At 36.5% G+C, this 27,664-nt stretch overlaps 1 protein-coding gene across 1 annotated transcript in view; it reads right to left on the bottom strand.

The window, feature by feature from the left end:
• Window positions 1-26,557, bottom strand: part of LOC145293205 (glycoprotein 3-alpha-L-fucosyltransferase A-like) — a 106,141-nt gene extending 79,584 nt beyond the window's left edge. The window contains exon 1 of the mRNA XM_080139724.1: window positions 24,424-26,557. Within this exon, the coding sequence (XP_079995850.1) occupies window positions 24,424-25,766 (1,343 nt within the window). The 5' untranslated portion in view covers window positions 25,767-26,557. The remainder of the gene's footprint in view (window positions 1-24,423) is intronic.
• Window positions 26,558-27,664: the final 1,107 nt, after the last annotated feature.

The raw sequence follows: 27,664 nt of genomic DNA, 5'->3' as shown, positions 1-27,664 counted from the left end.
TTTAAAGACACGTTCATATCATGAATAATAGAATACAAGGACAGTACCACACCTGTGTCAGGTCGACCGGGTCAGCATTTAACAGGAGTCTTTAACGATAACGCGAGTATGTCGTATTATTACATGAAGAGGGGCGTATTTCAAGAAAAAAAAAAAAAAAAAAGATTACGTGTCACCTTAAAGGTCAGAAGTTGACACGACGGAAGTCGATCAAACCACACAATTTCCGGGCTGTTTTTTTTTTTTTTTTTTTTTTTTTTGGCTGGTGAGACACAAACAGGAAATATTTATATTTTTTATTTATTTTTACTTGGGAGTAAACTCCTATTAAGGCCTGAAAGCCACTCGAGGATAAGGGTTAATGAATGTAAGGTGGTGGTGTAGTAATCGTTTTTGGTGTAAATTGGGTAAAATATTATTATTTATGCGGACGACTTAACAGGAACTTGTTTATATTAAATTTGAAGGCTACCATGTTGTATTTAGCCGAGAAGCCTTTCAACGGAACAGTGTTCCAAAGGTGAGAAGTTCTGGAAAAGAAGCTTTGCTCATGGAATCTAGAGAGTTGTGGAATTCATATATAGTGTTTGTAGCTAGTCGAGTATTTTTTGTGAAAATTTGGAAAGGGGGACCATAGATTGGAGTTCAGTCGAACACTTGCCATGAAAATAGTGATAGAGCAGAGACATGCTTGCGATGTCTCTTCTGTGAGAAAGAGGTTGGAAGGAAGAGAAAAGGGCATCACCTACTAGGTTTCGAAGCCGGTTTTAAACTCTATAAAGGCATGATAAAGCGCGCCAAGCTGCTCCTGCCCAGATGTGCCAAGAGTGTCTTATTTTAGGACGTATCTGGCTCTTATACAGGTAGAGGAATGCATCGGCAGTGAGATACTTACTGGAGCGCTAGAGTGATCTAACCATTTTCCCAGCGATCTGGGCAACGGATTTGATATATGTGTTCTATTTTAGATCAGGTAAAAAGTTTAGTCTCAGAAGCTTGTCCCCCAAAACGAGAGCCATTTATTTCACTTGGGGCACGTTGGGCATCAGAGTGATTATGAAGAGAAGATTGTTTTTTTATGCATTAAAATTAACCAGCCACTTTTTTCCTCATTGCACGTTCTCAAGATCAAGAGTGAGGGAATCAGAAAGATTTTTGTCATTGCCGGACTTTGAAATGTCGCCATAGATTGTCGTGTCGTCTGCATAAATGTCTACGAATGACCTAAGAATGTAATTTGGGAAATCATTGCTGAAGACCAAGAACAGGGTTGTGCCCAGGATGGACACCCGTTGCGTTGATACAATGTTTCTAATTTCTGCCCATCAACGACTACTCTCACTATGAGAGAGAAAGGATTTTATAACTAAGAGGATATTCTCAGCTATTCCATAGCTGGCGATCTTGTGAAGTAGACTTCAATGCCACACTCTATTAAAAGCCTTTAATATGCTAAGAGCTATTGCTCTAGAGACGAAGCGTCCGTCACGAGATTCACTAATCCTGTGTGATATAACAGTTAGTATATCATCTGTAGATATCGCAGAACGGAAACCATATTGCATGTCACTGAGCAGGTTATTTTTGTTGAGGTGTTTGACCAATTCTCTGTTTATCACAGTTTCCAGCAACTTACTCATAGCGCACAGTGTTTGATTACTATCTCCAAATAGGGCAGCGCGCCCAATCTTGCTAGGTTGCTTGCTCTGTCCGTTTATCTGTTTGCTTTTTCTTTTCCTCTCACACTTATAAAGATTGTCTCTTCCAATGTTTTCTTTGGTTGTCTTTTTAAAATAAACTTTCCATATAAACATCGGTGTACGAACGGGTTAACAGACGAATAGAACTTAGGTCCGACAAAGACGACACGCGTATATAAACGTTTATACACTCTTCGTTACCTGAAAGTACAATGGTATCTGTGTGCATTATAAATACATGTCTGTAGATTGCGAGATTGAAGTAAAAATGATGCAAGGTCATTCGCTTCCCGACATGGTTGACTGCAGTTATTTACCCGTTTAAATCGAGAAAGAAAAGCATATGGCCATTTAGTTGAAAGAGGTCAACAGTCAGCAGGGCCAATGGAAACACCGCAACCTTTAAAAAAAAAAGTAGAACCGTCATACCTTAGACAACGACAAGAACCGTCATAAATTCCAACCTTTCCTCATCATGGTAGAGGTGGTGGCAATGTGGTGGAGTATGAGCAACTCGGCTAACAAAACCTCTGGTGAAAACTCAGGAGTAGTCAACATCAGGATTCGTTCTTCTCTGTTGATTTCTGTTTCTATATGTGGCAAGCAAGGGCGGATCAGGCGCAGAACCTTAAACTAATGGAGCGAGAGTGGCAACGTTGCTTTTGGCCAACCCTTGCTGTTCTTAGTGCTGGGATTGAATAATAGCTGCGACTAACGAGGAGGACGTCATGCTAACCAAATAATGCCGAGGCACGATCTTCATGAGCTATATCCAGAAGTTAGCTCATTTGACCAACAAACGAATAAATAAACAAATAGAGGAGAGCAGAAAGTGAGTCATGGGTTTGCGTTCAGAAGGCTCGTCACTTTCGCTTCTTTTATGTTGTCCTATTCATATAGTCACATTACACGAGCGATGTTTCTGAAAAAGATGACAGAATTCCTGTTTTCTCGGTCTGAAACGATTCATGTAACACTTGCTGTTGGCTGGGTTTTGATTTTTAAGTGTTTTTAGCTCCTTATATCAAGTGGCATTATACCTTGTCTGGAGCGACCACCACCCCAAAAATAAGAGAAAAACATACGATGAAAACAAGGAAGAGATAGGTACGTATCTGTTTCTTCTCGAGAAATAAATTTAAACTAGCCGAACCTTTGAAAATTCCACAGTGGACTCTTTCATATGTAATATATTGATGTTGGTCTTCTGTGGATGTTCAGGGTAAATGGAGACGCCCTGATATTGTTGTAGCTCTTTTGCTAAAACTGTATTTATCTAATCTAGCAGGAACGCCTGGCATAGCCCGGTCGTAAAATACGCTTAAATATGATATTTTAATTTATGCAGATTTCGTATATTAGTGTCAGGAGAACACCATATTCTTTTCATTACTTTGACTCTCGAGTGTGTACACGTTGACATCTTCTATGCTTTTATATAGAGTGATGTGGTTCTCTGTTAATTAACTGTGTCTGTGTCGAGTATATACTTGTGAGTCAAAACAATGGAAAGAGTATGCTGTTGTCATACCTCTAATTATTATAGAGTCAATTTTTTTTTATCGATTCTTATATATTATAAAGTTGTGATTTCAGAAATAAAAAAATATATCCATATGACTTGAGGACATCAGCTTGAATCGAAAGCGAAACCAAGACATGAATAATATATATATATATATATATATATATATATATATATATATATATATATATATATATATATATATATATAAAATAAAAATTACAATTAAATTTACCAAAATGATCCAAGATGGTAAAACTAAAGTATGTTATAAATATTAAAGAATTACTATTTATAAAGTAATCTCAACCAGATGTAAAAGCTCGATAAAACCAAATAGGAGATAGAGCTTATAATAAGAAAATATAAGAGCTTATAATAAAAAAATCCCTTTCCCAATTAAACCCAAAAACTAACTGTACTTGTAATAACAAATATCTTTGCCCACACAATAATGATTGCATCCATAAAGATGTTATATATTCATCCACAATCACTGAGCTCCCACGCAATCCTCCCATAACAGACACTAATATTTCGTCTTCAAGTTATCCTTCTCATCCTCCATCTGATATGGTTATTAATCTAATATGCCACTCGAGCAGCCCCTCCATCTACAATCATACAACTAGCAATAATAATAATAATAATAATAATAATAATAATAATAATAATAATAATAAAAATAAAAATAATGATAATGATAATAATATTAATGAGAATAATAATATTTCTCCTAACAGCCATCCTAACACTAACAACACTCATTATCCCCTCCAAAATAGTCCCCGTACAATCATTGTCCCACCCTTTGTTGAATACTATGAACAAAATTCAAACTACTTAACTAATACAAATATATTTATATAACTTGAGTTCCTTCAGCTATAATCGAAACCGAAACCAAAACTTATGAAGAATTCTTGATAAAATTATGTATAAAAAAATAGATGACTTGAGTACCATCAGCTATATTCAAAACAAAAACTGATGACGAATTTATTTATTACAAGAAATGGAAGGCCATAACAATTAAACGACCGTCACTCGGAAGAAAAAAATGTAAGTATGACACAAAATAACACACATGCTATCGTATTAATATATAGATAAATGTCGGTTGTTTTACTAAGAAAAAACGTGAGTCGAGTTATTTCTTTCTTATGTTCCTTGCGATGGAGTCTACAACGTGTTTAAACATGGGTAACGTTACATGTGGAGGCCTAACGGAAGACATCGAATAATGCAAGTCTGCGAGGCAACTGACCCATAACATAGAAAGAAAATGTTGATAGACGTAAGTGCGAAATATTACAGATCTAAAATATGTCCGTATGTCACTCGTTAGCTTAGAGAACCCTAACCTCCTCCTTCTCTCTCATATGTGAACCAATTCTATTAAAAAAATAAAGCCATTAAGAAACACTTAGCACAATATCGTTGCATTTCTTTTTAGCAATAAAAAGTGTAACAGAGCGCGAGCGCGCGTATGGCGGCTCAATACAAATGCCGAGCCGTGTGCACAATGACATCACAGCGAGGAAGAAAAGAAAAAGATATAAAAAGAAGAAGAACGCGTACGCAGACCGAGAATCACGTTCGAGGGGACAGAAATCAGAGAAAAGGATTACGTTTTATCCAGGAAAGTACCCGAAAATACGAGGGGCTTGCAATAAGTAATGCCCCTGACCCACTTCCAGTTGTCTGATATAGCTGAAATTTTGCATGTTTAATGCGTTATATCTCTACGGTTTATGTGGCAAATTACAGTTTTCAACTAATTGTAGTTTCTATTTTACAGGTGTTTGAACTGAGTCAGGTATGAAATGGAGCCTGTTGAATGTCGAGCAGTGATCCGGTTTTTGTATTTGAAAGGACGCACACCACAGGAGACTTTTGATGAAATGAAAGAAACTTAGGTGATATTGCCCCTATCATATGACCTTGTAAAACGCTGGCATCGTAAATTCAAACATAGCCGGAAGTCTGTGGAAACAGCTCTCAGACCTGGTCGCCCCTCTTCTGCCATTGATGAGGCATCTGTCCGTCAAGTTGAAGCTGCCATTTTGGAAGATTGGCGCATTACTATTCGCCGAATAGCCCAAGATGTCAAGATTAGTACAGGGTCTGCAGAAACTATAATTCATGACCATTTGCATATGCATAAGGTGTCTGCCAGATGGATTCCCAGGTTGCTCACACCATTCCAGAAGAGAGAACGCATCGGGTGCTCGAGGATGAATTTGGAAATGTGCCAAGAAGATGAGTCAAAGTTTTTCAAAAGACTGATTACACAGGATGAAACCTGGGTCCATCACTATGATCTAAAGACCAACGTTCAGTCAATGCAGTGGAAACACTTGGACTCACCACCTCCAAAGAAGGCAAGGGTGCAGTCCTCCGCTGGCAAGGTCATGCTCAGTCTTCTGGGACCAGGACGGAGTAGTGATGACAGATTTCCTGGCAAAGGGTACCACAATTACAGGAGCCTATTATGCTTCACTTTTGAGGAAAATAAGGGAAGCTATCAAAATCAAGAGGCGGGGCAAGATCAGCGAAGTACTCTCCTCCTGCAGGACAACACTCTGGTCCACAACTCGCATGTCGCCAGATCAGAAGCACGGTCGTGTGATTATGAAATCCTCCCCATCCTCCATACTCTTCTGACCTTTCACCTTCTGACTTTCACCTCTTCCCAGCCATGAAGTTGTTTTTGAAAGGAAAGCGTTTCCCAGATGATGCAGCCTTGATTTCTGAAATCACGTCATGGTTGGTGGACCAACCTGGGGTGTTCTACAAAAACGGTCTCCGGAGCTGCATCAAACGATGGGAGAAATGCATAACTCTGGGTGGTACTATATAGAGAAAGACTAACAACTGTGCCAAGTTTCGTTGCTCTACTGCTATGGAGACTGGGTCAGAGGCATTGCTTATTGCACGCCTTTCGTAAATGTCGTTGTTTCAACGGAAAAATGTGAGTCGAGATATTCCTTGTCTTGTTCTCCTTTGCGACGGAGTCTACCACGTGTTGGGCCCTGAGTGTCTACACGTTAACACGTGTATAAACGTATGTAACATTACAAAAGAAACGAACGTCGCAATAAAAAGATGCGACTTTTAAAGGAGTGAGAAAAAAAGAAATACCCACGCGTAAAAACATTGATTAATTAAGGGCAACGTTCCGCGGATGTAAATGCATGAGAAATGGCGTGGCCTGTAGGGAGAGGGAGGGAGGGAGGAAAGACTATAAAAAGAGGAAAGAGAACGATCAAGTGAGAAACGTGAAGCACGAAACGAGATAACGTCCAAGATCTCGTGAGAGGTTAATAACGTTCGTGATCATGTGCGAAGGACTCACAAGAAGACGATCATGTCCCAGCGGTAAAGAGAAAAATGAGGAAATAAATGTTGTTGCTACAAAGAACACGCGAATTTGAGTTAGTGGTTATTTGCTTCCTCACGAGAGTAAAATGTGACATAAGGTCGTTTTTAATGCGGAGAAAAACCAGCCCCCCCCCCAAAGTACTCTGGAAGAAGGCAGAATTAAAAATTGCCTCAGTAAAAAACGGGGGGGGGGGGTGGAGTTAAATTTTTATTTGCTTTTCACCTTAACAATCACCTTTAAAATGACGACTTTTATATGTTTTCGCGTATGCTGAAAACGAATATCGCATTTAAAATTTCCACAAGCAAGTAGTTTTCCAGACGTTAAGTAATGCAATACTGGAGGCCCGCCAAATATATGATAGCATAAAAGTATTGCATTGCTTAATATCCGGATAATTACTTGTTGGTGGAAATTTTAAATGCAATATTCGTTTTCAGCATACCTGAAAACTTTCAAAAGTTGTTATTTTAAATGTGATTGCTAATGGCGGAAAGTACGTAAAAAATTACCAAAGGGCTTCCCTTACACTGGCCAAGAACAAATTAGCTTTAGTGTACCATCAGAACAGATACTACATATTGATCTTAGCCCAATGGTCAAATCTACTCTTTTATTCACAAACGAGTTGGAGTTATTTCCTGTTTATTGTCCGTGTTTTCTGGTCCTGGATATGACCTTAAACTATATCCGATGGTGAGACCCTAGCTTACGGGCTTTGGGGAGTACGTAGCCATCCTTTAATTGCCATTGCTCCCAGGTCCACTGTGACCCGGAGTGGTAGTCCCTGTCAGGGTCCCAACTTATGGGTTAAATAGAAACCGATATGAAAAAAATAAATATATTCTATTAAAAACGTTTTCTTCAAAATAACTGGATCCGGTATTAAATAGCCCGAAAAGGGTTGATATGCCGTAAAACAAAACAACCAACCAACCTTGTTTTCTGAAACTGCATATACCGTGTGTTGGTTTCCGGACAACGTTACAATAGGAGGACGACGATATCTTGCCAAATGGTACAAAGATTAAATATCTCCCCTGACCAGTATATAAATGCGACTGGTAATCAATATTCATTATATGCTTTCTACTTCGAAGGAAACCGGCTCTATCAAGCCGGGACGAATATCGCACCGGTTTCCAGGGATACGTATAAGGACAGGGAGTTCTACCACAAGTACAAGGACAAGGAAAGTGAAACAAGATTGTTGACAAGTAAGGTCACCCATCTGTCTCTGCCTTTTTCACTTTATTTGCCCCCCCCAAACCAAAAACCAAAAATAACAAACAAACAAACAAACAAACAAACAAATAGCGAAAAACAACAACAATAAACAAATAAACGAAAACAACATTTACTACAATAAGCTATTATTCCGGTTTTGGATGAGCAGATGGCTTTGTCCAAAACAATAACAAATGTCATGCTCTTGTTTTTTTTTCACGCTCATTTGTTTATGATCATTTATCGTTATAAAATATCGAGTTTGAAATTGATTGAAGCTCAATGTTTACAAGCCCTCTAAGCACCAGAAGGTGTAACACAAGGTCGCAAGATTACAGAGTGAAACGATAAATTTATCGCCCTAAAGAAAACAATACTTCAGCTTTAGTTTAAAATCTTTATTGAAAAAAATCAATCGAGGTAACTTGATTATGCTGACATCTATTCAATGTAGCCGTCTTCAGCCTTAATCACCCCCTCGATACGGGCTCGGAACTGGGAGCCTGCCTTTTCCACAAGCGCCGACAGGAGCTCGGCAGATGGCGGCAATCAGGCTAGCTTTAGTATTGTGGGGGGTCATGTTGGTGATGTTCTCAACGTATGACCAAACGAAGTAGTCCAGCAGTTCAGATCGGAGGAAGAGGAGGCAATAAGAGAAGGATGCAAATTCGTAGCACTCCTTCTGAAGCGAAGCTTGAGTCTATTTGGACTTGTGGGCCGGTGTCGAGTCTTACTGCAAAACCCAGGGGCTGCCAGTGGGCACCTGATTGCACCAGGAGATCACCACACTCTTCAGCACATCTAGGTACATTTTGAAGTGACATAGAAGGTGGCATGATGTGTCCCTCACTTGAAACCACACTAAAGACCATAGCTGGCCGGAAACTCCATTGAGCTGTGCTCTCAAGCGTTGAACCGTCCGGATTTGCATTTTGAGGGTGCTGACAATGGTCTTGTCATAACGAGGATCGATAGAGAACATGATTTGTACAGCGACGCATCTCCGATCTCGCTTTCTAAACATTCTGTCACTTTCAGACATGATAGAAGACTCCTATCGCTCTTGGGATTTGTACACAACTGGCCAACAAATAGATGGTCTGGAACAAAAAAACTAAAGCCGGTTTTAATAAAACGGAAATGGAATCATATCGTCTTTTCTAGGGCGACAATTTTATCGTTTCTGCTCTGTAGAACTGAAAAGTCAGCGCTCAAAAGAAAGAGCGCTCTACACTACAAAAATGTCTGGGTATCTCTGTCGGTGTTTCTCGCTAGGCGATTAGCAATAAACTAATTTTCTATCAAAGAGAGACCATAGAGATTGAAAGGATAGACTTTCTAGACCTGATGTTAGCACGACTAATCGGAAAAATTGGAATTTTGGGGGTATCGGAATCGGAAAAATTGTTTATTTTCTCGAGGCCCAAAACAATCTTTTTAATCTTTTTTATTTTGTTTGTTTTTGTTTAAAACTTAATTTTTCCATTTCTTGTACTAATGATGAAATTATAAATAGATTTTAAAACGAAAATTTACAGGTACTTCATTACAAGTGTATTTTTGTACATGTAATTTTATGGTTATCTGAAAATACTACTACTACTACTACTACTACTACTACTACTACTACTACTACTAATAAAACAACAACAACAACAACAATTCTATAGCTAATTATTGAAAGGTTCTAAAAGAATCGGACTCGTTAATTGCATCGGAATCGGGAATTTAGCACAAAATCGGCAACTATATCAGAATCGGAAATTTAGAAGAGAATCCGTAACTATCTCGGAGTCGGAAAACTATTGGAATCGTCCCATCATTACCTAGAATTGCACAGAAACATACCTGAGCCCGACAGAAAAAAAGTCATCTAACAAAAATTGCATAGGTCTTGTTGGACTGATTGATGGGGACGTATCCTCGACTTGGTATGAAAAACGACACCACGAATAAGGTTAAACATCCGATTGTACAGTTCAATATTAACAAATACTTTTTTTTAATTGTTATTTCACCCAAATACTTTTTTTTTAATTGTTATTTCACCAAACAAAGAACAGAGCCACTTAATCGTGAGGGGTTACTATTTGGGATCAGATTTACAGCGATACTATTTGGGGAGTTGGGCAGCGAGATGTCCGTTTACATTACACTTGAATTTCTGCATGTCAGTACAATCAGGGAAGCATGGACCCGGTAGGGAATCCCAAAGTGTAGCAGTTCAAAGGAAAAAAAAACAAACTATTCGAGTTTTACGGTATCTTAAGATCTCTAGAATGTAGGGGTTAGATTTTGCTGCTTGTTGGGTTTATCAAGGGTATTGTCGTCGAGGGGATACTAGTGCGTTGAGTTCGTCAGAGCATTTACCATTGAAATGTAAAACAAGCACAAGGATGCCACATTCCGGCGATGGGACAGAGGTTGGAGCTTAGTTGATAGTCCAGGACCTATGAGATTGGTAACTCTTTTTTTTTAACCCTGTCTAGGAGCAAGAGACTAGTGGCAGATGCACCAGTACTCCCAAGTGTGAGTAACCTTTTAGCACGGTAGAGAGAACCCCTGTAACACAGCCACATTTATTTAATGTTGTTTTGATAAACGACCATAAAAGACAACCGGGATTTTTCTCTCATCTAAAAAAGATTTGATTATGTTAAGTACATGTCCAGTAATACCACGAGAAGACCATTGTGCCAACTGTCCCACACCCTGTCAAATGCCTTCGATATGTCTAGGGCTACTAACCTAGCTTCGCTCGCCTTATTCAGTGCTTAGTATATACGTTCGGAGATTACAGTTAGGATATCTGCATTAGAACGGGCTTGCCTAACTCAAATTCTCAAATTCTGTCAATTTCACAAATTGCTTCCAATCTTTTCATGATTTTGTTTATCGTCCAATCGACATCATCGGTTTAAGGTTTATTCTTGTTGCTCCCGGGCCTCGATAAGTCATTACTAGGGCTAGGACAACAGCATATTCTTTTCATTATTTTGACTCTTGAGTGTGTATCTGTTGATATCTTATATGCTTTTTTTTACATAGGCATCACCGCAAATCAAGGCCAAGAGGCCACTCGAGGATAAGGGTTAAAGTGTGTACAGTAGAAATTGGACAATATAGTAATCGTTAGTAATGGATATTCGGTAAATTTGTTAACAAGTGGAACGGCTCACCAAGAACTTGTTTACGTTAGGCTTGAAGACAACCATATTGTAGTCAGCTGGAAAGCAGGAAAACGGAAGACAATTCCACAGGCATGCAGTTCTAAGAAAGAAGCTTTGTTCATGAAATCTACATTTAGGTTTAGACACAGATAACGAGTGGGGGGATTATTGATAGTGTTTTCAGATAGACGAGTGTTTCTTGTGAAAGTTTGGCGAGGGGGGACCATAGATTGAAGCTCAGTCGAACACTTTCCATGAAAATAACGATAAAGCAGAAACAAACTCGCAACATCTCTTCTGTGAGATAGAGGTTGCAAGGAGGAGAAAAGGACATCTCCTACGAGGCTACGAAGTCTATTTTGAACACTATAGAGTTATGTATGTCTCTGTTGATTAAGTGTGTCTAACTGTGTCGGATATATATTCGAGAGTCAAAACAATGAAAAGAATCTTCTGTTGTCACAGCCCTAGTCATGACATATTAATAATACCCCCCTCCAAAAAAGCTTACGTTTCAAAAAATCGAGACCGATCTGATCACAACAGGAATAAGTTGTAATGACGCCGTGGATCTCGAAAACGATGATATATTTTGACTGCCTCATGTGTAGCAGGAGGTGGTAGTTCCTAGGTCTAATTAAGTAATAAAAAGAAAGAAAAAAAGAAACAACGCTTTTTTGCACGTAAGTTACATTACAGGTTTAACCGCACCCTCGAGGCAAAAGAATATATCGTAGATACGCATGAGTAGAGGTAAACAGTCGAATACAATTGGAGCATTGTTACGTGGCGCAATCCAATACGCCCTATAATATGTGGGATCTCTAATAAAAAGAAACAATTGGCAAAAGCTGTCGTTTTTTATTCAATGATCGATAGAAATGTTAATGAAATGTTAATGATCATAAATGAAGATCTAAACTACGTGACAAACCGCCTCTATAAACTATATCATAGAAAGTTGACAATAGGTACGTACCCAAACCAGCCCACATAAAAGATCAAATATATATATATATATATATATATATATATATATATATATATATATATATATATATATATATATATATATATATATATATATATATGTCATCCACATATAGTACTGTTTCATAAGATATCGTATAGCGTAACGCTTAGAAGCTCCGACTGTCGGTTGGGCGATCGAGTTTCGATCCTGGCTTGAGGTAGTTGATTGTCTAATCACACTGATGAGCTGTGAAATAGCGAAACAGTACTGTATGTAGATGACTACACACACACACACACACACACACACACACACATATATATATATATATATATATATATATATATATATATATATATATATATAACTACTTCATTTACTCACATAAAATTAATATACGAAAGTATAGATTTATGCGTAAACTTTAAGTATTTACTTCAAAAGTGCTCAATACGTAGGTAGAGCTAGTTAGTAATTTCTAAAATATATATAGCGATTAAGCAACACTGAATATTCGGCGTTTCATCCACTCTAGGATTCGTCAGGCTTATGCGCGAATTCTGTGATTGTTTTTCGTTTTTATATACGTTGAGGATTTTAGTTAGCCAATCAGCTTTCTAGTATCCACTGCGCCCCTTCCTATCAGCCAATGGGCATGCATTTTATCGAACAAAGGATGTGTTTTAGAACTAGGTTAGTGGTTTAAGGCAGACGTTTTCCTCCTTTTTGATATATAAATATACATATGTGTACATACATACATGCACACATATATACATATATATATACACATATATGTGTGATCGTTTATGTATATTCATGTTTATTTAATTTATTTATTTGTTTATTTTCTCTTGTTTTTGTTAGTTTTAAAGCTATTTTGTATCGCTGTCCTAGAGTAAATTTTATTCAGTGAACACAGTTGTTTGCTATTTCTCTTCTACAGTTTAATAGATTTTGGGGTTCTTTAAAGTACAGGATAGCAAATTTTTTATGAAGGCATGATTTACATGGGTCATCGAAATGTCTACACGTGGTAGCTTGTCTTATTATTTTTCATTCGACTACCGGCGAATGTCCGGTTTCTTTGAGTTCCCAGTATTTATTCGCTAGTGTTGTTTTTATACGGTGTTTTGTTATTGTTGAATGTACTTTTGTGGTCATAGTATCGGATTTTGAAGATAAATGCAACTGTAGACACCGCACACTTTGCCCAGTTCAAAATAAATGTCTAACCAAAAGCGTTTATCAAGCAACAAATTTTTGCGAAAGAAAACCCGAATAACAAGAAATATTACGTAGGCATGACTTCCTTAGATTTCAGATTAAATATGTTTTTAACTCATTTGTTTTTTAACATATTTTATTAACTGTTTGCTCATAAATTATATATATATATATATATATATATATATATATATATATAGGTTGAAACATATTCAAAAGATTAAAATCATTGAATTCCAACAAGAGTTGTTGATAGTGCTCAATCAAAGAGAGCAAATTATATATTTTTATTTATGTAAATATAGTCATATCTTGCTGCGATGTGCAGACCGTTTCAATCATTATTTATTTCACCAGGCAAGAAAATTAAAAATTAAAAAGGTTTAAGAGCATTTTTAATTTCAGAGGAGAAAAATATATTTTTCCATGTCTGACCTTTTTAATTTTTTATTTTTCTTGCCTTATGATATCAATGATGGAAATGGTTTGCACATCCTCCCAAGATATGATTATATTTACATAAAGAATATATATATATATATATATATATATATATATATATATATATATATATATATATATATATATAAATAGTAAGTTATAAAATATATATGGCGATTAAGCATTTCATCCAGTCTAGGACTCTTCAGGCTTATGCAGGAATATTCAGTGTAGCTTAATCGCCATATATATTTTATACCTTACTAACTAGCTCTACCTACGTATTGAGCACTTTTGAAGTAAATACTTAAAGTTAACGCATAAATTTATACTTTCGTATATTAATTTTATGTGAGTAAATGAAGTAGTTTATGTATATACACACATATGACATTGCAAAGGCTGCTGTAAAGAAGGTGGGTTTCCTCTATCGAGCTAGAAGACTACTCACACCTAAAAGTATCCACCATTCGCCCATGCATGGCCACAATTCGCCCATGCATGGAGTATTGTTGCCACAGCTGGGCTGGTGCATCTACCACTAGTCTCTCCCTCTTAGATAAAGTCCAAAAAAGGAGTTGTCAATCTAATAGGTCCCACTTTATCAACTAAGCTCTAACCTCTGTCCCATCGCCGCAATATTGTATCACTGTGCCTACTTTACAGATATTTTAAGGGAATGTGTTCTGATGAACTCGTTTCACTTTTACCCCCTCGACATACGTATCCCCGACAAACCCGCTTAGCAACAAAATCTCACCCCTTCACTGTTGTTTTCCCTAAATGCCAGAAAGCTTTCTGTTCTAATAGTTTCTTCCATCGAACAGCTAGACTTTGAAATTCCCTTCCCGCTGTCCGCTTCCCTGGCTGTACTGATATATAGAAGTTTAAATGTAATATAAACAAATATCTTGTAAATTTTTTCTAGACCTGTCTCCAAATAGTAGCCCCTTACGTCCAATTGGCGATATGCTTTGTAAGGGGGTAATATGAGTAAAGAAAAAAAAAAGATATACTGATGAGCATTTATTAACCAACATAGCACGCGAATGAGAAATAAAACAAAAACGGTTGGGCTCATTTCTGAATTTTTGAGATGGGGATCGTTTTGATTCATCAGACTACTGTTCTCATCTTCTCATCTTGAGTGTGATTTACACAACGTTTCGGCCGATATAACCGCTGACCTTCTTCAGGCGTATCTTATCGCACTCGGGAACGTTTTCTATCGAACTCGGGAATTTGGACGGAATTTCGAACGGAACCCTTTATTCACTTCACGGAGATAGCATGCTCTTGTTCCCTCAGTTATGATTGGGTATAGGTCCTAAGTAATTCGCAACTGTATTTTTCGGTCACCCACACCGAGGATTGAACCTTCAACCTTCAAGAGAATATTACATGTACAATCGATTTCTTTCCAAGTACTCTAATCACTGCGTACAATTCTCAATATAGACGATCGAAAAATACAATTATTTAGGACCTCTATCCAGTCGCGGCTTACGGTACAAGAGCATGCTACCACGTGAAATAAATAAAGTGTTCAGTTTGAAATGATACGGACTATGTAAATTTAAAAAAAATCAATTCGATGAAACCAGTAAATACCCCGGTTGTGGGGTATATTCCATGCTAATGAAGTCAGAAATGGCTTCGTGGCCGGGTTCGAATCTGTCGACCGGAGATAATCTTGAGTCCCTACACTGATGATTCCTGAAATAGTAAATCACTAGTGTCTGTAAGTATTCAAAATTATTATAGTGGCGATTATATATCATAACTCATACACAGTCTATTGCAGAGATCACACTTTAGCTGAGATTGAGGGACGCCAACCGACACTGCTTTACTATGAACATTCATATGACGCTTCAGACCACTACTTGATTTGCAGACCATAGAACAAATAGAACATCTGTGTTCCGCAGTGTTTTCCCCGTGAAAGAAAGACTTATTTCCGTGTAATCGCTTGCGGCTAGCTAGAATAGCTCCAGATAAGGTCATTTACCACATAAATAACATACGTGATTCAGCACAAAAACCTCTGACAGACCTAACATATCTGATAGATTTTTTTTTCTGGATATCACGCTACATTTTTGCATGAGCATATTTTTTCTTTTCAAAGCTATCACAGCCATGATAAACCATGGAGCGCCACTTTTTACGATCATTGGAAGCACTCTCCTAGCTAGCTCTGTCAATACCAAGAGCTTTCAGATTATCCTTGATGTTGTCCTTTAAGCATTTCCTTGGTTTATATATATATATATATATATATATTATATAAAAAGGGCGAATGAACTCTTTTTCGGGGTCAACGGCCAACTAGCACCGTGTGTGTTTGTGTGTATGTATGTGTGTATTGGGGTGGAGAGGGCCCCCCTTAAGGCGTGGTGAAGGCAACCTTTCTAGAAGAAGCAAATCTCTGATTTAAAAAAGAAACATAAAGCGGGAGACCAGTACCCGCATTAAGCTGGTCTGCAGTTTAACTTGTTGCTGGCTATCTTGCTCTTGCTTGTTTCTGGATCTCAACATTTTGAACAGAGAGAGAGAGAGAGAGAGAGAGAGAGAGAGAGAGAGAGAGAGAGAGAGAGAGAGAGAGAGAGAGACTTAGCTGTCGTACAAAGCTAAGACTCTGTAACATCATCTGTGTATAGATACTCCCCCAGGTATTTGTCTACTGAAATGGTCCTGTGGCGATGGAAGTCATTTTTGGGCTCATGGACTTTAAGTGTCTGAAGGAGTTGCACTCGTCTGACAAGACGTTGCAATCATCATAAGGTTTAGATAACGATTAACGTTTATCCTCAAGAACATATTATAATACACTTTAGTAAGCATTCCAAACGTGAAAACATACCTGTATGTGTTTGTGTGTAAAGTCTAACTATAGGACATCCAAATTAATATATATATATATATATATATATATATATATATATTAATTTGGTATGTCTTATAGTTAGACTTTACACAAACACACACATAATATATATATATATATATATATATATATATATATATATATATATATATATATATATATATATTATGTGTGTGTTTGTGTGTAAAGTCTAACTATAAGACATACCAAATTAATAAATATATATATATATATATATATATATATATATATATAAACACACACACACACACATGGCATAATCACGTTGACACACAGGTTCCCGTCAGATCACCGAAGTTGAGCTTGGTCATTGCTAAAATGGGTGACCAATTTGGCACTTCCAAGCGCTCTATGTAGGAGGACGTCGACGCCTCCCTGCGAGAGTTGCAAAAACATAACGTCGTCATCTCCCCCGACAGGGGTATATATGCGACTGGGGACCGCTTGTGAATTTCATACTCCCATGAAACTTCTTCCTTAGGAGGAAGCTGGTTAAGCCCGATTAGGGTTAGTGCCGATACCCCCCCCCACACACATATAATTATTGCTATAATTTTTTGAATATCTACATACATATATATCGCTTACAATTTATTGAAAGTGTCATATTTTTAAACATTGGGGGAGTCACCACTCATTAAGACCCGGAAGCTACTCTAGGATAAGGGTTAAATGTTAGGTAGATGGTGAAATAACGTGATCGGTAAAGGTGGAACTTTGGTAGAGTTAGATTATTTAAGAGGACGGCTCAACATGAACTTATTTACATTAAACCTGAAATGATCATGCTGTAATTAGTTGGGAAGCAGCCACATGGTATTGTGTTCCACAGGCGAACAGTTCTAGCAAAGAAACTCTGATTATAAGATTTTCGTTTAGTTTTAGTCACAGATAGAGAGTGGGGAAAGTTGTTGGCGATTGTTATAGCTAAGACATCGTCTTAACACAGTTCGTGTTATAGTAACACTCAACTCCCCAACCTAAGTTCGTGGGAGCTAATGACGGGGAAAACATCAGCTCACTTCAATCGTAAATCTTGCTATGTGGTCACCTCCAAAATTCACTACAGAATGACCCCTCCCTATATAAACACGATGCAACTTTATTATAAGTTAATATTATCAATAATACCTTTATACCATTTGAAAGAAGAAGGGCAAAATAAACTACCGTACTTGGGGAAATTGCGCCAAATCTGGTGTAATTGCGCCAAGTTCGGGGTAATTGCGCCAAGGCCGAGGTAATTGCGCCAAGGCCGAGGTAATTGCGCCAAGTCCGGGGTAATTGCGCCAACTAGCTAAAAGTGCTCTTTTGGCAACCACGCATATAGAGCACTTTTTTTTTAGTTGGCGCAATTACACCCAGATTTGGCGCAATTACCCCAAAGTACGGTAGTAATAATTAAAAAAAAAAATAATCGTACGAAAATAATTAAAATGCGAAACGAAAATCTTGTTTACATAATTGACGTTTTAAAATAAGGTTCCCATTTAGTAAGCATTTCGAACGTGAAAACATAACCGTGTTTAATAAATCTAGCAAAAATCAACTAATGGTTAGATTTTTATGAAACTTTCGATATTTATCTATTTATGAATAAAATTACATATAAAATGCAGTTTCCGTCAAATATATCAGGGAAATCTATTGTTAGTGCGTGTTCCCCATCTATATTTATTTTTTCAAAATTTGAACAAAATATAATTAAATTGATCGAAATTTCTATTTATTATGAAACATAAGAGTTCAAATAAGTAAAAAATATTTATTTTTTAAAAGTTTAAATCCATGTATTAAACAAACACTCACCTTGAAGTTGCAATTAAAAATTCATAAGAATCTAATTTTGATATTGTTTTTTTTTTCAAATAGCGTTTTTTCTAATTAATATATTCTATTATCAGTTGAATTGCAAAGAAAGCTTCCTAAAAATTAATTAATTAAAAAAAAATTAAAATGATTAAAATTCCATTATTTCAAACTGTTCCCTTATATAGATTTTTAATTAATGGTGTGTAAATCTTTTTTTGAATATTAAGTTTTTATATAAACATGGCTCTTGCCAGCTATTTTATCGCCAGATTAAAACCGATTGAAAAATATCATTGCACAAAAAATAAACATTTTGTAGACCACTACAATATTTAGTTTGTCTCTTTTTACTAAATAAAAGTATAGAAACCGGTAATTAACAAAATGAACAGTCGTACATATTTAGTAAAACCGTATCTAATATTTAATATACAAGTGTTTATAATATTATTAATCATTAAACTGTGTAAATCTTAAAACCTAACAAAATTATAACAAAGATTAATTATTAATTGCAGTTTGAAGAAGATAAACTAAGGTTAAAAAAACATTCAGCCACTTCTGCTGTTCCATACTTCTTATAGTCAACACAAGTCTGACGTCACGGGTTTATGCACTCCGTTCTTCACAATCGTTTGGCGGTGCATATTTCTTTAATATTTTTCTCCGATCGGTGACATAATTTTGCAATTATTAACAGATAAACATAACACAATTATTCTTTATTTGCACTTTTTATAACAAAATAATAAAAAATGGCTTTTATTTTATTTGAAATTTTATAAGAAATATGTTTATGAAATTACAAAAATAAATTTTTTTCTTCCAAATTAAAAAAAAATTAAAGTTGTTTTATATTTGAATTTATATAATAAATATATATTTATAAAAAGTATAAAAAATGAAATAATTGAAACCAAAATAAAAAAAATGAAATTATTGAAATCAAAATAACAAATGAAATTATTGAAATCAAAATAAGAAACTTTCAAACATAAAAAAAAAACGTATTCATAATAAAAGCGAAGAAACGGATTTGTCTTGTCGCGGCTTCCGGTAGTGCTCCGCAGAAAATTAGGAAGTTCGTTAGCTGACGTTAGTACCAATTAATCAGATAACATGTCGTATTAATATATATATATATATATATATATATATATATATATATATATATATATATATATATATATATAAATGAACACCACGTAAGATCATGTGAGTACTTGTTATTTGTTTCGGCTGCATTGTTGAACTTTAACCCCCAAGAAATGTTTCATGATGGGTGTATTAATAAAACTATTAAACCGGATATCATGTGTCTATGTGCTTGCTCGTATATACATAACTTTGATAGATACGTATTGGATTGCCTGCTTGCGCTCTCTCTCTCTCTCTCTCTCTCTCTTCCCAACTCGAAAAATAAATTAAAAAGAAAACGAATTAATTTTGTGTGAGTATTTCTTCATGAACTCATTTTAAACGATAAAAAATAGTTTTAATAGGGAAGTCCAAATCTGAGATATTTAGTTGCCATTTCGTATCATAGTTCTTGTTCGCGAATGAATCCAGAGAATGGAGTTCAATCTAAAAGTTTTTTTACCCGCGAGAATACTGATTCTGTTGGCTTAGGTATGATTCGTATGTGCAGTTGTAGGAGGTCATCACTTCCAGGCTTTGCCTTCCCATTCTTTTAAGATATGTTAGTTTAGTGTTAATCGACTAAGGTGTCCCATACCGGCAAATGCCAACGGGCTATTTGATTTTTGAGAGAATTTTAAAAAATCGCGCTTTTTTCATTGTTTACGTCAAAATAGGTAAAATTAACATTGGGTTCGATTTTTCCTCTTTTTAGTTTTTGGGGAATTTTTTGAAAATTCACCGGTTTTACGGAGAGTAACAAAAACAATAAGATAATCTTTCTTCTTGAGAATACTGCAAAAATTACAATGAATAAATTTTACTATACAAGTTTTACTATTATTATTCGATATGTGGGTAAAAAAAATCCACCTCTATTAGTGTCATTTCTACGTTTAAGCCATATCTTGGGAAGCTGCTTTTCTAACAATGCGTAAACTGCCACACTTGATTCCGTTGTATTTGAACTCAGGATAGCTAGTTTCATAATGATATCTAATAATTAAAAGTGTTATGTTATTAGCTTCCTGGAAAATACCGGTTAGTCTTGCTGATAGTTGATTATGATTATGATTATTGTGGTTTACTTTTTAGTTATCAAGTTTACATAGAAGAATGTTATCGAAGCGAAAAGTTATGTTTTAGAAGAATAAACATGCATTAAATAGTTTCCAGGAATGTAACTTGATGGATGAAATGTCATTCTGATATGTTTTCACTAAGAATGTCATTATGCAGTTTAGAAAATTAGCAGACAAAGAAAATAATAACAAATAGGTTTTGGAAAAAACAATAGGTGATGAGTTTTGATTCTTTGGTTACGCGAATGATGAGTTTTAGATTTACATGTAGGAAGTTAGTCAAGTCAGTTTGTAACAAGGGTTAGCAATCGGAGGTCGAGAGAGTCGGTCAACAAATCGTGACAATAAGCTGTAGAACTGAAGACCAGTGTGTCCCTTTTCATCGGGAAACAAAGGCTGTAAATACAAACAAGACTTCTGTTTAAGTTTTACTTAATTATTTGGGCTATTATTCTCATCTTCTAGTCGTTGTTTTCACGACGTTTCGGCCAATTATTCATCTGGCCTTCGTCAGGTGTTAAACGCGACGGGATAGGAAGGTCGAATCCTCCAACTACGTCCACAGCAATTGCTGCCTTCAATAGTTGTTGTCATCTCACCACGGTTTAGTCAACTAATCCTCTGACCGGCTTTGGGTGGGATCGAAACCGCTACCTCTAGATAAGATATTTTGCATCTCTATCCACTGCACCACGAGCCCCGAAAGGCAACCAAGGTTGGATTTTGTTGGTCTTATAAATTCAATTGTTCTTCCAATTGTTGGGTCCATACCGATTGTTATATTATTGAATTAGTTTGGAATTATTTTGGAGATGAGTAAATTGCATAGTTTTTTATTTAATTATTTGTACTATTATATGAGTAAATTGTATAATTTTTTATTTAATTATTTCGACTATTATATGAGTAAATTGTATAATTTTTTATTTAATTATTTCGACTATTATATGAGTAAATTGTATAATTTTTTATTTAATTATTTCGACTATTATATGAGTAAATTGTATAATTTTTTATTTAATTATTTCGACTATTATATGAGTAAATTGTATAATTTTTTATTTAATTATTTCGACTATTATCATAATTTTCTAGTTGTTGTTTTCACGACGTTTCGACCAATTATTCATCTGGCCTTCGTCAGGTCAACCGCGACTCATCTCCAAAATAATTCCAAACTAATTCAATAATACTTCCGTTGTAAGAATCTTCATATTGCAGTTTTTTCCTGTCAACGCAAGATCAACCAGATAGAAGGTATGTTTCCTCATTCTCCAATGTACACCCCATAGAATTGTATTCGGCCTTTTATTGTTATCATATATGAACACACACACACACACACACACACACACACACACACACACACACACACACACACACATACACAAAAATAGACTGTTATGAATATACACATTAGAGACGATCACACGAAATACATGAAACGTGAACAGTAAATAGAGACTTGTTTATACACGCATTATATACACGTCATATATACATAGAGTACATATATACTCCGACCGCCTATTTAACAAATGGCCGAGTTGAAATTGAGAGGTTGTCCGGTAAAAGTTGGCTTCCGATATAGGGATGAGCGTAATCGTTGATTACTGTGAGTATAACGAAAGTTAACTTACTCTGGGCCGAATCTTAATTCCAACTCCAATCATTCATATAATGTAAAGAAATAAAATCGTCCGTTGCGAACAACAATATGTAGGCCACTCACAGGTGAGATGGACAAACTAACTCTCTCGAACTATAATCTTAAGATCGAGGTCTCTGGAAACTCACCATAGTCTATCTACAATAATAGAGAGATGACGGGGATTCAGTACTTAACGACACGGAGTGACAACGTCTAATATTACATATGCGTTAGCATCTAGGGGCCCAACACTTTGTAGACTCCGTCGCAAGTAACAATAACAAGGAAAATCAATTCGACTCCTTTTCTTCATGGAAACAATGGCATTTATTTACAGGTACTCTATTTCATGACCTGCCATGTTTAGCACGCGTATTTAATGTTTGCTCTCCTGAACGTAATCGTGGTCCTCCTCTCTAACGTGATCGTCGCTCCGCACACACGTTCTTCTTTTTATAGCCTTTTTCTCTCTTCCTTGCTGGGACGTCTCCTCGCACACGGCTCGGTCATTTGCATACAGCTGCCATATGCATGCCCATACTCTGTTACAGGTGTGAGTGTCTCAAGTTCTTATCCAGATCGTTCCACGAAAATCAGTTTCACTTGAGATGTTGGCAACCTTTACATGGTTCCTCATGTAATACCCGGTGTCTTTCTAGAAAGAGTTTTGACTAGAAAAATATCGGGCAAAACAATACCAAGAATAGAATCTTCGAAATAATACAATACTAGCAGTGTTACCCGGCCTTGTTCGGGGGGGGGGGTTGCTTTGATGCATTTTTATGCCTATTTTGGTCTGTATATCTGGTAATTCAAATATTTTCATTTTTTTTTTGTAATCTTAAAATTATTTTAGCAAATTTCGGTTATATTGACAACTTACTGATAAACGTACCCCCCCACATAGTCGATGTCACGTGCAAACAACTATCCAATTTCACTGATCTGTCCCATTGGCAGCTATTCTTCCAGCTCAAAACCAACTACTTTGGCGAAGTTTTTTTTTGGGGGGGGTATGATTTCTTTAACCGTATGCGAAAGAAACCACAGAATCAACATCGACTATCTATTCACCGTAAGAATTTATGTGGTTTGCACTGTATAATTCTACAATTAGTCAACTGTGTGGAAAAATTCTCTAGTTTATGTTACCGAGCATATTACTTGTTGTTGGGGGGGGGCTATGTTTTGTTAAACCGACATATAAGAAACCTCTGAATCACATTTTCACTAAATATGTGTGTTGACTATTTTGCAATTTCTTCAGGATCAGTTGCCTATATATATATATTTATATATATAACTTTAGTTCCTTCAGCTATAATCCAAACCAAAATTATGAAGAATTCTTGATAAAATTCTTTATAAAAAAATAGATAGCTTAAGTGCCATCAGCTATAGTCGAAACCGAACCCAAAACGTATGAAGAATTCTTGGTAAAATTATTTATAACAAGAAATAGAAGAACATAACAATTAAACAACCTGGATGTTAGCGCGATACACAAAAGAACACACACGCTATCGTATTAATATATAGATAATAATAATAATAATAATAATAATAATAATAATAATAATAACAACCCCATTCCCCGTCCCTAGACCCCCATTACTACATCACTGAACCTCCACCTAAAAAAAAAGAAGAAAAAAAAGTGAGACTAAACAGCCAAGTAGAATCAAGGAGGAAGAGAAAGACGGAGGAGGGAGCACTGACCAGACCACCGCTAGATAAGTGCGAAGAGAACTGGGACCTTGGAGAGGCTTATAGTTAATGCCAATAGCCGTTGCCAACGAAAAATCAATGGCAAGCAGCTGTTGCGATAATGCAAATTTATTTTCAAATACTATAGAAAGAGGTGGAGAGTACTGGAAATCTGGGGAGACTTGTTGTCACTCAGCTTCCAGGGAACACCACCGGCTGAGATCTTTGATGACCTGTGTGAAAGCTCCTTGTGAGCCAATAATAACGCTCGAAGAAAGTCTATTCGCCACCTAAAAAACAAAACAAAAAAATCGCAAAAATAGATTCAGGTAAAATTTGAAATTATTATCCCATCAAAGTGCATTTTTTAAACTAGGAAGGACACGATGTATGCTGTAATACTTTAAACAAATAAAAAACGAAAACAAATTAAACAATATTAAAATATATTAACATAATATAAAAAGGTACTTACTGTAATCCATTGACAAAGAACTTCTCCGTAATGTAATCACGACAATTGGAATTTTCAAAAGCCAAATAGAATTTGTAGTCCTTGTTGAGCATCTCGAAGCACCTGTCAGCCACGGGCCTGGGGCACTTCAAAGGGCCGCACGCACCATATATATCTACCGGAATGTGATTTGAAAGTTCGTCGGCATATTCCCGCCGGCGATTCTGTGCACCACAGTTTGATACGAACCATGCCACCTTTTTGGTCTTCTCTTTGGCGTAGTTCTTCAGCGGCTTCCTCAGAGTCTGCGACGCGTTCAAGAAGCGGAACTTCTCGTAGGGCGCCACTATCGTGCTGTCCCGACGGTAGGTAGCCGTCCAGTTGAACAGATTCTTTACCGAGCTCAGACCCGGCGTATGGTAGGGACACTCCAGCATGTACAAGATCCAGATCTGGTTTGGAGGCCGGGGCCCGCTGACGGAGATTGCAGCGTGATGGAAGAGCACTGCATCCGCGTCCACCATGTGAGCCCGATCGTCGGTTAAGAAACAGTTGCTTACCTGACATTTGTTTTCTACGAAGATCTCCCGGCCGCGTTTGACCTGTGCCACGCCGAAGCCGTTGTATAGGACGATTGTCTTGGGTTTCTGTAATGGTTGGGTCCAATTCGTTTTGCCAATGTTAGAACCCGTTTTCTTTATAATGGGTCCCGCGACCGGGACGTTATTGTTATTTTTATTATTAATATTAATATTCTTGGGCGGTTTTGCCGCTTCTTTACTAGACCAGGAGTAATTTGGCGGGGTATACCTTAATTGGGCCTCAATCCTGTCATTCCCCGGATCGTCCTCTGGCCAGATCTTTAGCGTTCTTCGAGCTCGGGCTTGCCCGTGTCGATCTAGCGCAACTGACAAGTTCTGTTTAAGGCGAGTCCCGTTAATAGATTTTCGCATGGCGAATATTTGAGAACTGGATTTTTTAAAATATGTTTTCTCTTTATTTTGTTTCTGTTGGCCTGTCTGTTGTTCCTGCTGTTGTATTTTTTTCTGTTTCGCCTGGAACTGCAGAAGCAGTTGGGCCATTGACGCGAGGGTGGCGGCCGCGGCGGGCACCGGTTCTTCGGCGAGTTCATGTCGCGAGATGATGTTTTTCGCCACTCCCCAAGGGAGATGCCGAGGATTATTGCTGCTGTAACCGGCATTGCTGTCCCCTCCATCTGCTCGCCCTCCTCCGCCTCCATCACCATTGTTCGTCTGCGTGTACGTATGCTCCCACAACTTGTGGTTGTAGAGATTGAAGCCGACAAGAAAGCACACACTTGTAAAGAATATCCACGTGAATGTTTTCTTCAAACTAAACCTCATTATGTTTCAGCCCCCTCCAACACCCAGGATTGTGGGGGAGACTCACCTGCCTTTGGTGAGACCGGGTTCAACTTCCTCAGTGCGACGCATTCGAAACGTCGATGCATATAAGTCATGTAAATATAAATATGTGATTTTGCTTAGAGATCATAACTGCATGTTTGGACCCAAGTTTTAAAGCATTTGAATATCACACTGTGTGGTTTCAGCCGTTTTTTTTACAAAAAGAAAAAAAAAAAGAGTAACTGATTATAATGGACGAGTTAAAAAAAAAATAAATAATAAGAAAAAAAAAAAAGAATCAGAAGTGCCTTCTTTTTACTATCTAACCTTCTGGACAACCAGTTTCTATTTGTAGTATTTTTGAAGGTGACGTGCTTCCCATCGAAGAACCAGGCTGATATGAACGGATTTCAAGCTGGCCTGGCGCTTTAGTCACCGAACTTTGCCGAAGACCCTCCCGTGTGCGTGATTTATTATTTACCTAGTTAATATGCTTTAATCAAATATGCGAACTTTTGTTAAACCGGCCAAACCTACTGTCAACAATAATCCATTTTTTATTTTAAAATAACACAGGTGTAGTAAGATTTAGTGAACGCATGTATGCAATATATTTATAAAATATAAACATAAAAATATAGACAAGCTATAGACATGATTGTGCACGTGTTTTATATCGTTTTAAGTGTGACTTACTTGACAGTTGACCCCCCACCGCAAAAAAAAGTGTAGTGTGAAGCTAGGATTATTTTTACAGAAATTTTTGTTTTTGTTAAAAAGTTCTTAAAATAATCTGCCGTTTATAATAATCCTATTATTATTATTATTATTATTATATATATATATTTTTTTATTGCGCTTGGAACGCGTATATTCATGTTAGTTCAAGGCTACATCCAATGAGTTGCAAGGCTGTTAAATACAATAGCTATGTTATTCTTAAGTCGACCGAGAGAAAAGCTAAAAAAAAAAAAAAGAAAAAAAAAATCTGACAAAAAAAGTCAGCCTCACAAAACCTTACATCGTCCCTGAGCTTAAAAAGTGTCCATACATTAAATCAAACACCTGCGCTTGTCATAGAAACTATAAATGGGGCATGTGTGTACCCACTTCTTGCAAAGATATTAAAAAAAAAAAAAGACAAACAAACAAACAAACACGTGTACTCACTCTTTCTCACTAGTAATAACATCCAGGCATGCGCTCATTTATTCATATACTCCCTCTTTTTTCCGAGGGCCTAGCCATGTGCCATAGAAAGAGGGTGAAAAAGGCCAGTAGCTTTGACAGAGGGATACGACTAAAACGCCATTGAAAAAAGGGAACAGCGCTGATGATTTGCTTTTTTTTGTGAAGAAAAATAAATTTCAATAAATCGTTTATGTGTGTACAATGCTTAGAAAAGGGCTGAAAGCGATTTATAAAATACGTGGGATAATATATATTTATATATATGAAAGATGACCGGATTTTTTACGAAAACTTTTTTTTTTTTAATCGATTTGTTTTGAATGCCCTTTGTCGCTAATGATAGAGCAGTACAACACTACAACACATTAATTGGCAAGTAGATGTGTGTGGATATATATATATATATATATATATATATATATATATATATATAACTTTACGAAATAATACTTTTTTTAATTAGCTGTTTTCATAACGAACCTTTTAAGTATATGAAGTGGTATAAGGTATGTATAATACATATATTACATAACAGAACTTTTTCCGTTTTTTAGTCAATTTCTTTTAAAACAATGTCACATGCAGCCGGTTATCACTAACGATTAAGGACACCTTAATTTATATATATATATATATGTATTTGTGAATATATATATGACAGTATCTTTTCTCTTTTTAAATTTTCTATTTTAACTCGCGATGCG

Source organism: Euprymna scolopes, chromosome 14 (genome assembly GCF_053919585.1).
Source record: "Euprymna scolopes isolate OS-2025 chromosome 14, ASM5391958v1, whole genome shotgun sequence".
Taxonomy (NCBI): Eukaryota; Metazoa; Mollusca; class Cephalopoda; order Sepiida; family Sepiolidae; genus Euprymna; species Euprymna scolopes.
The sequence above is the reverse complement of the archived record's forward strand: the minus strand, read 5'-3'. Positions and strand labels throughout refer to the sequence as shown.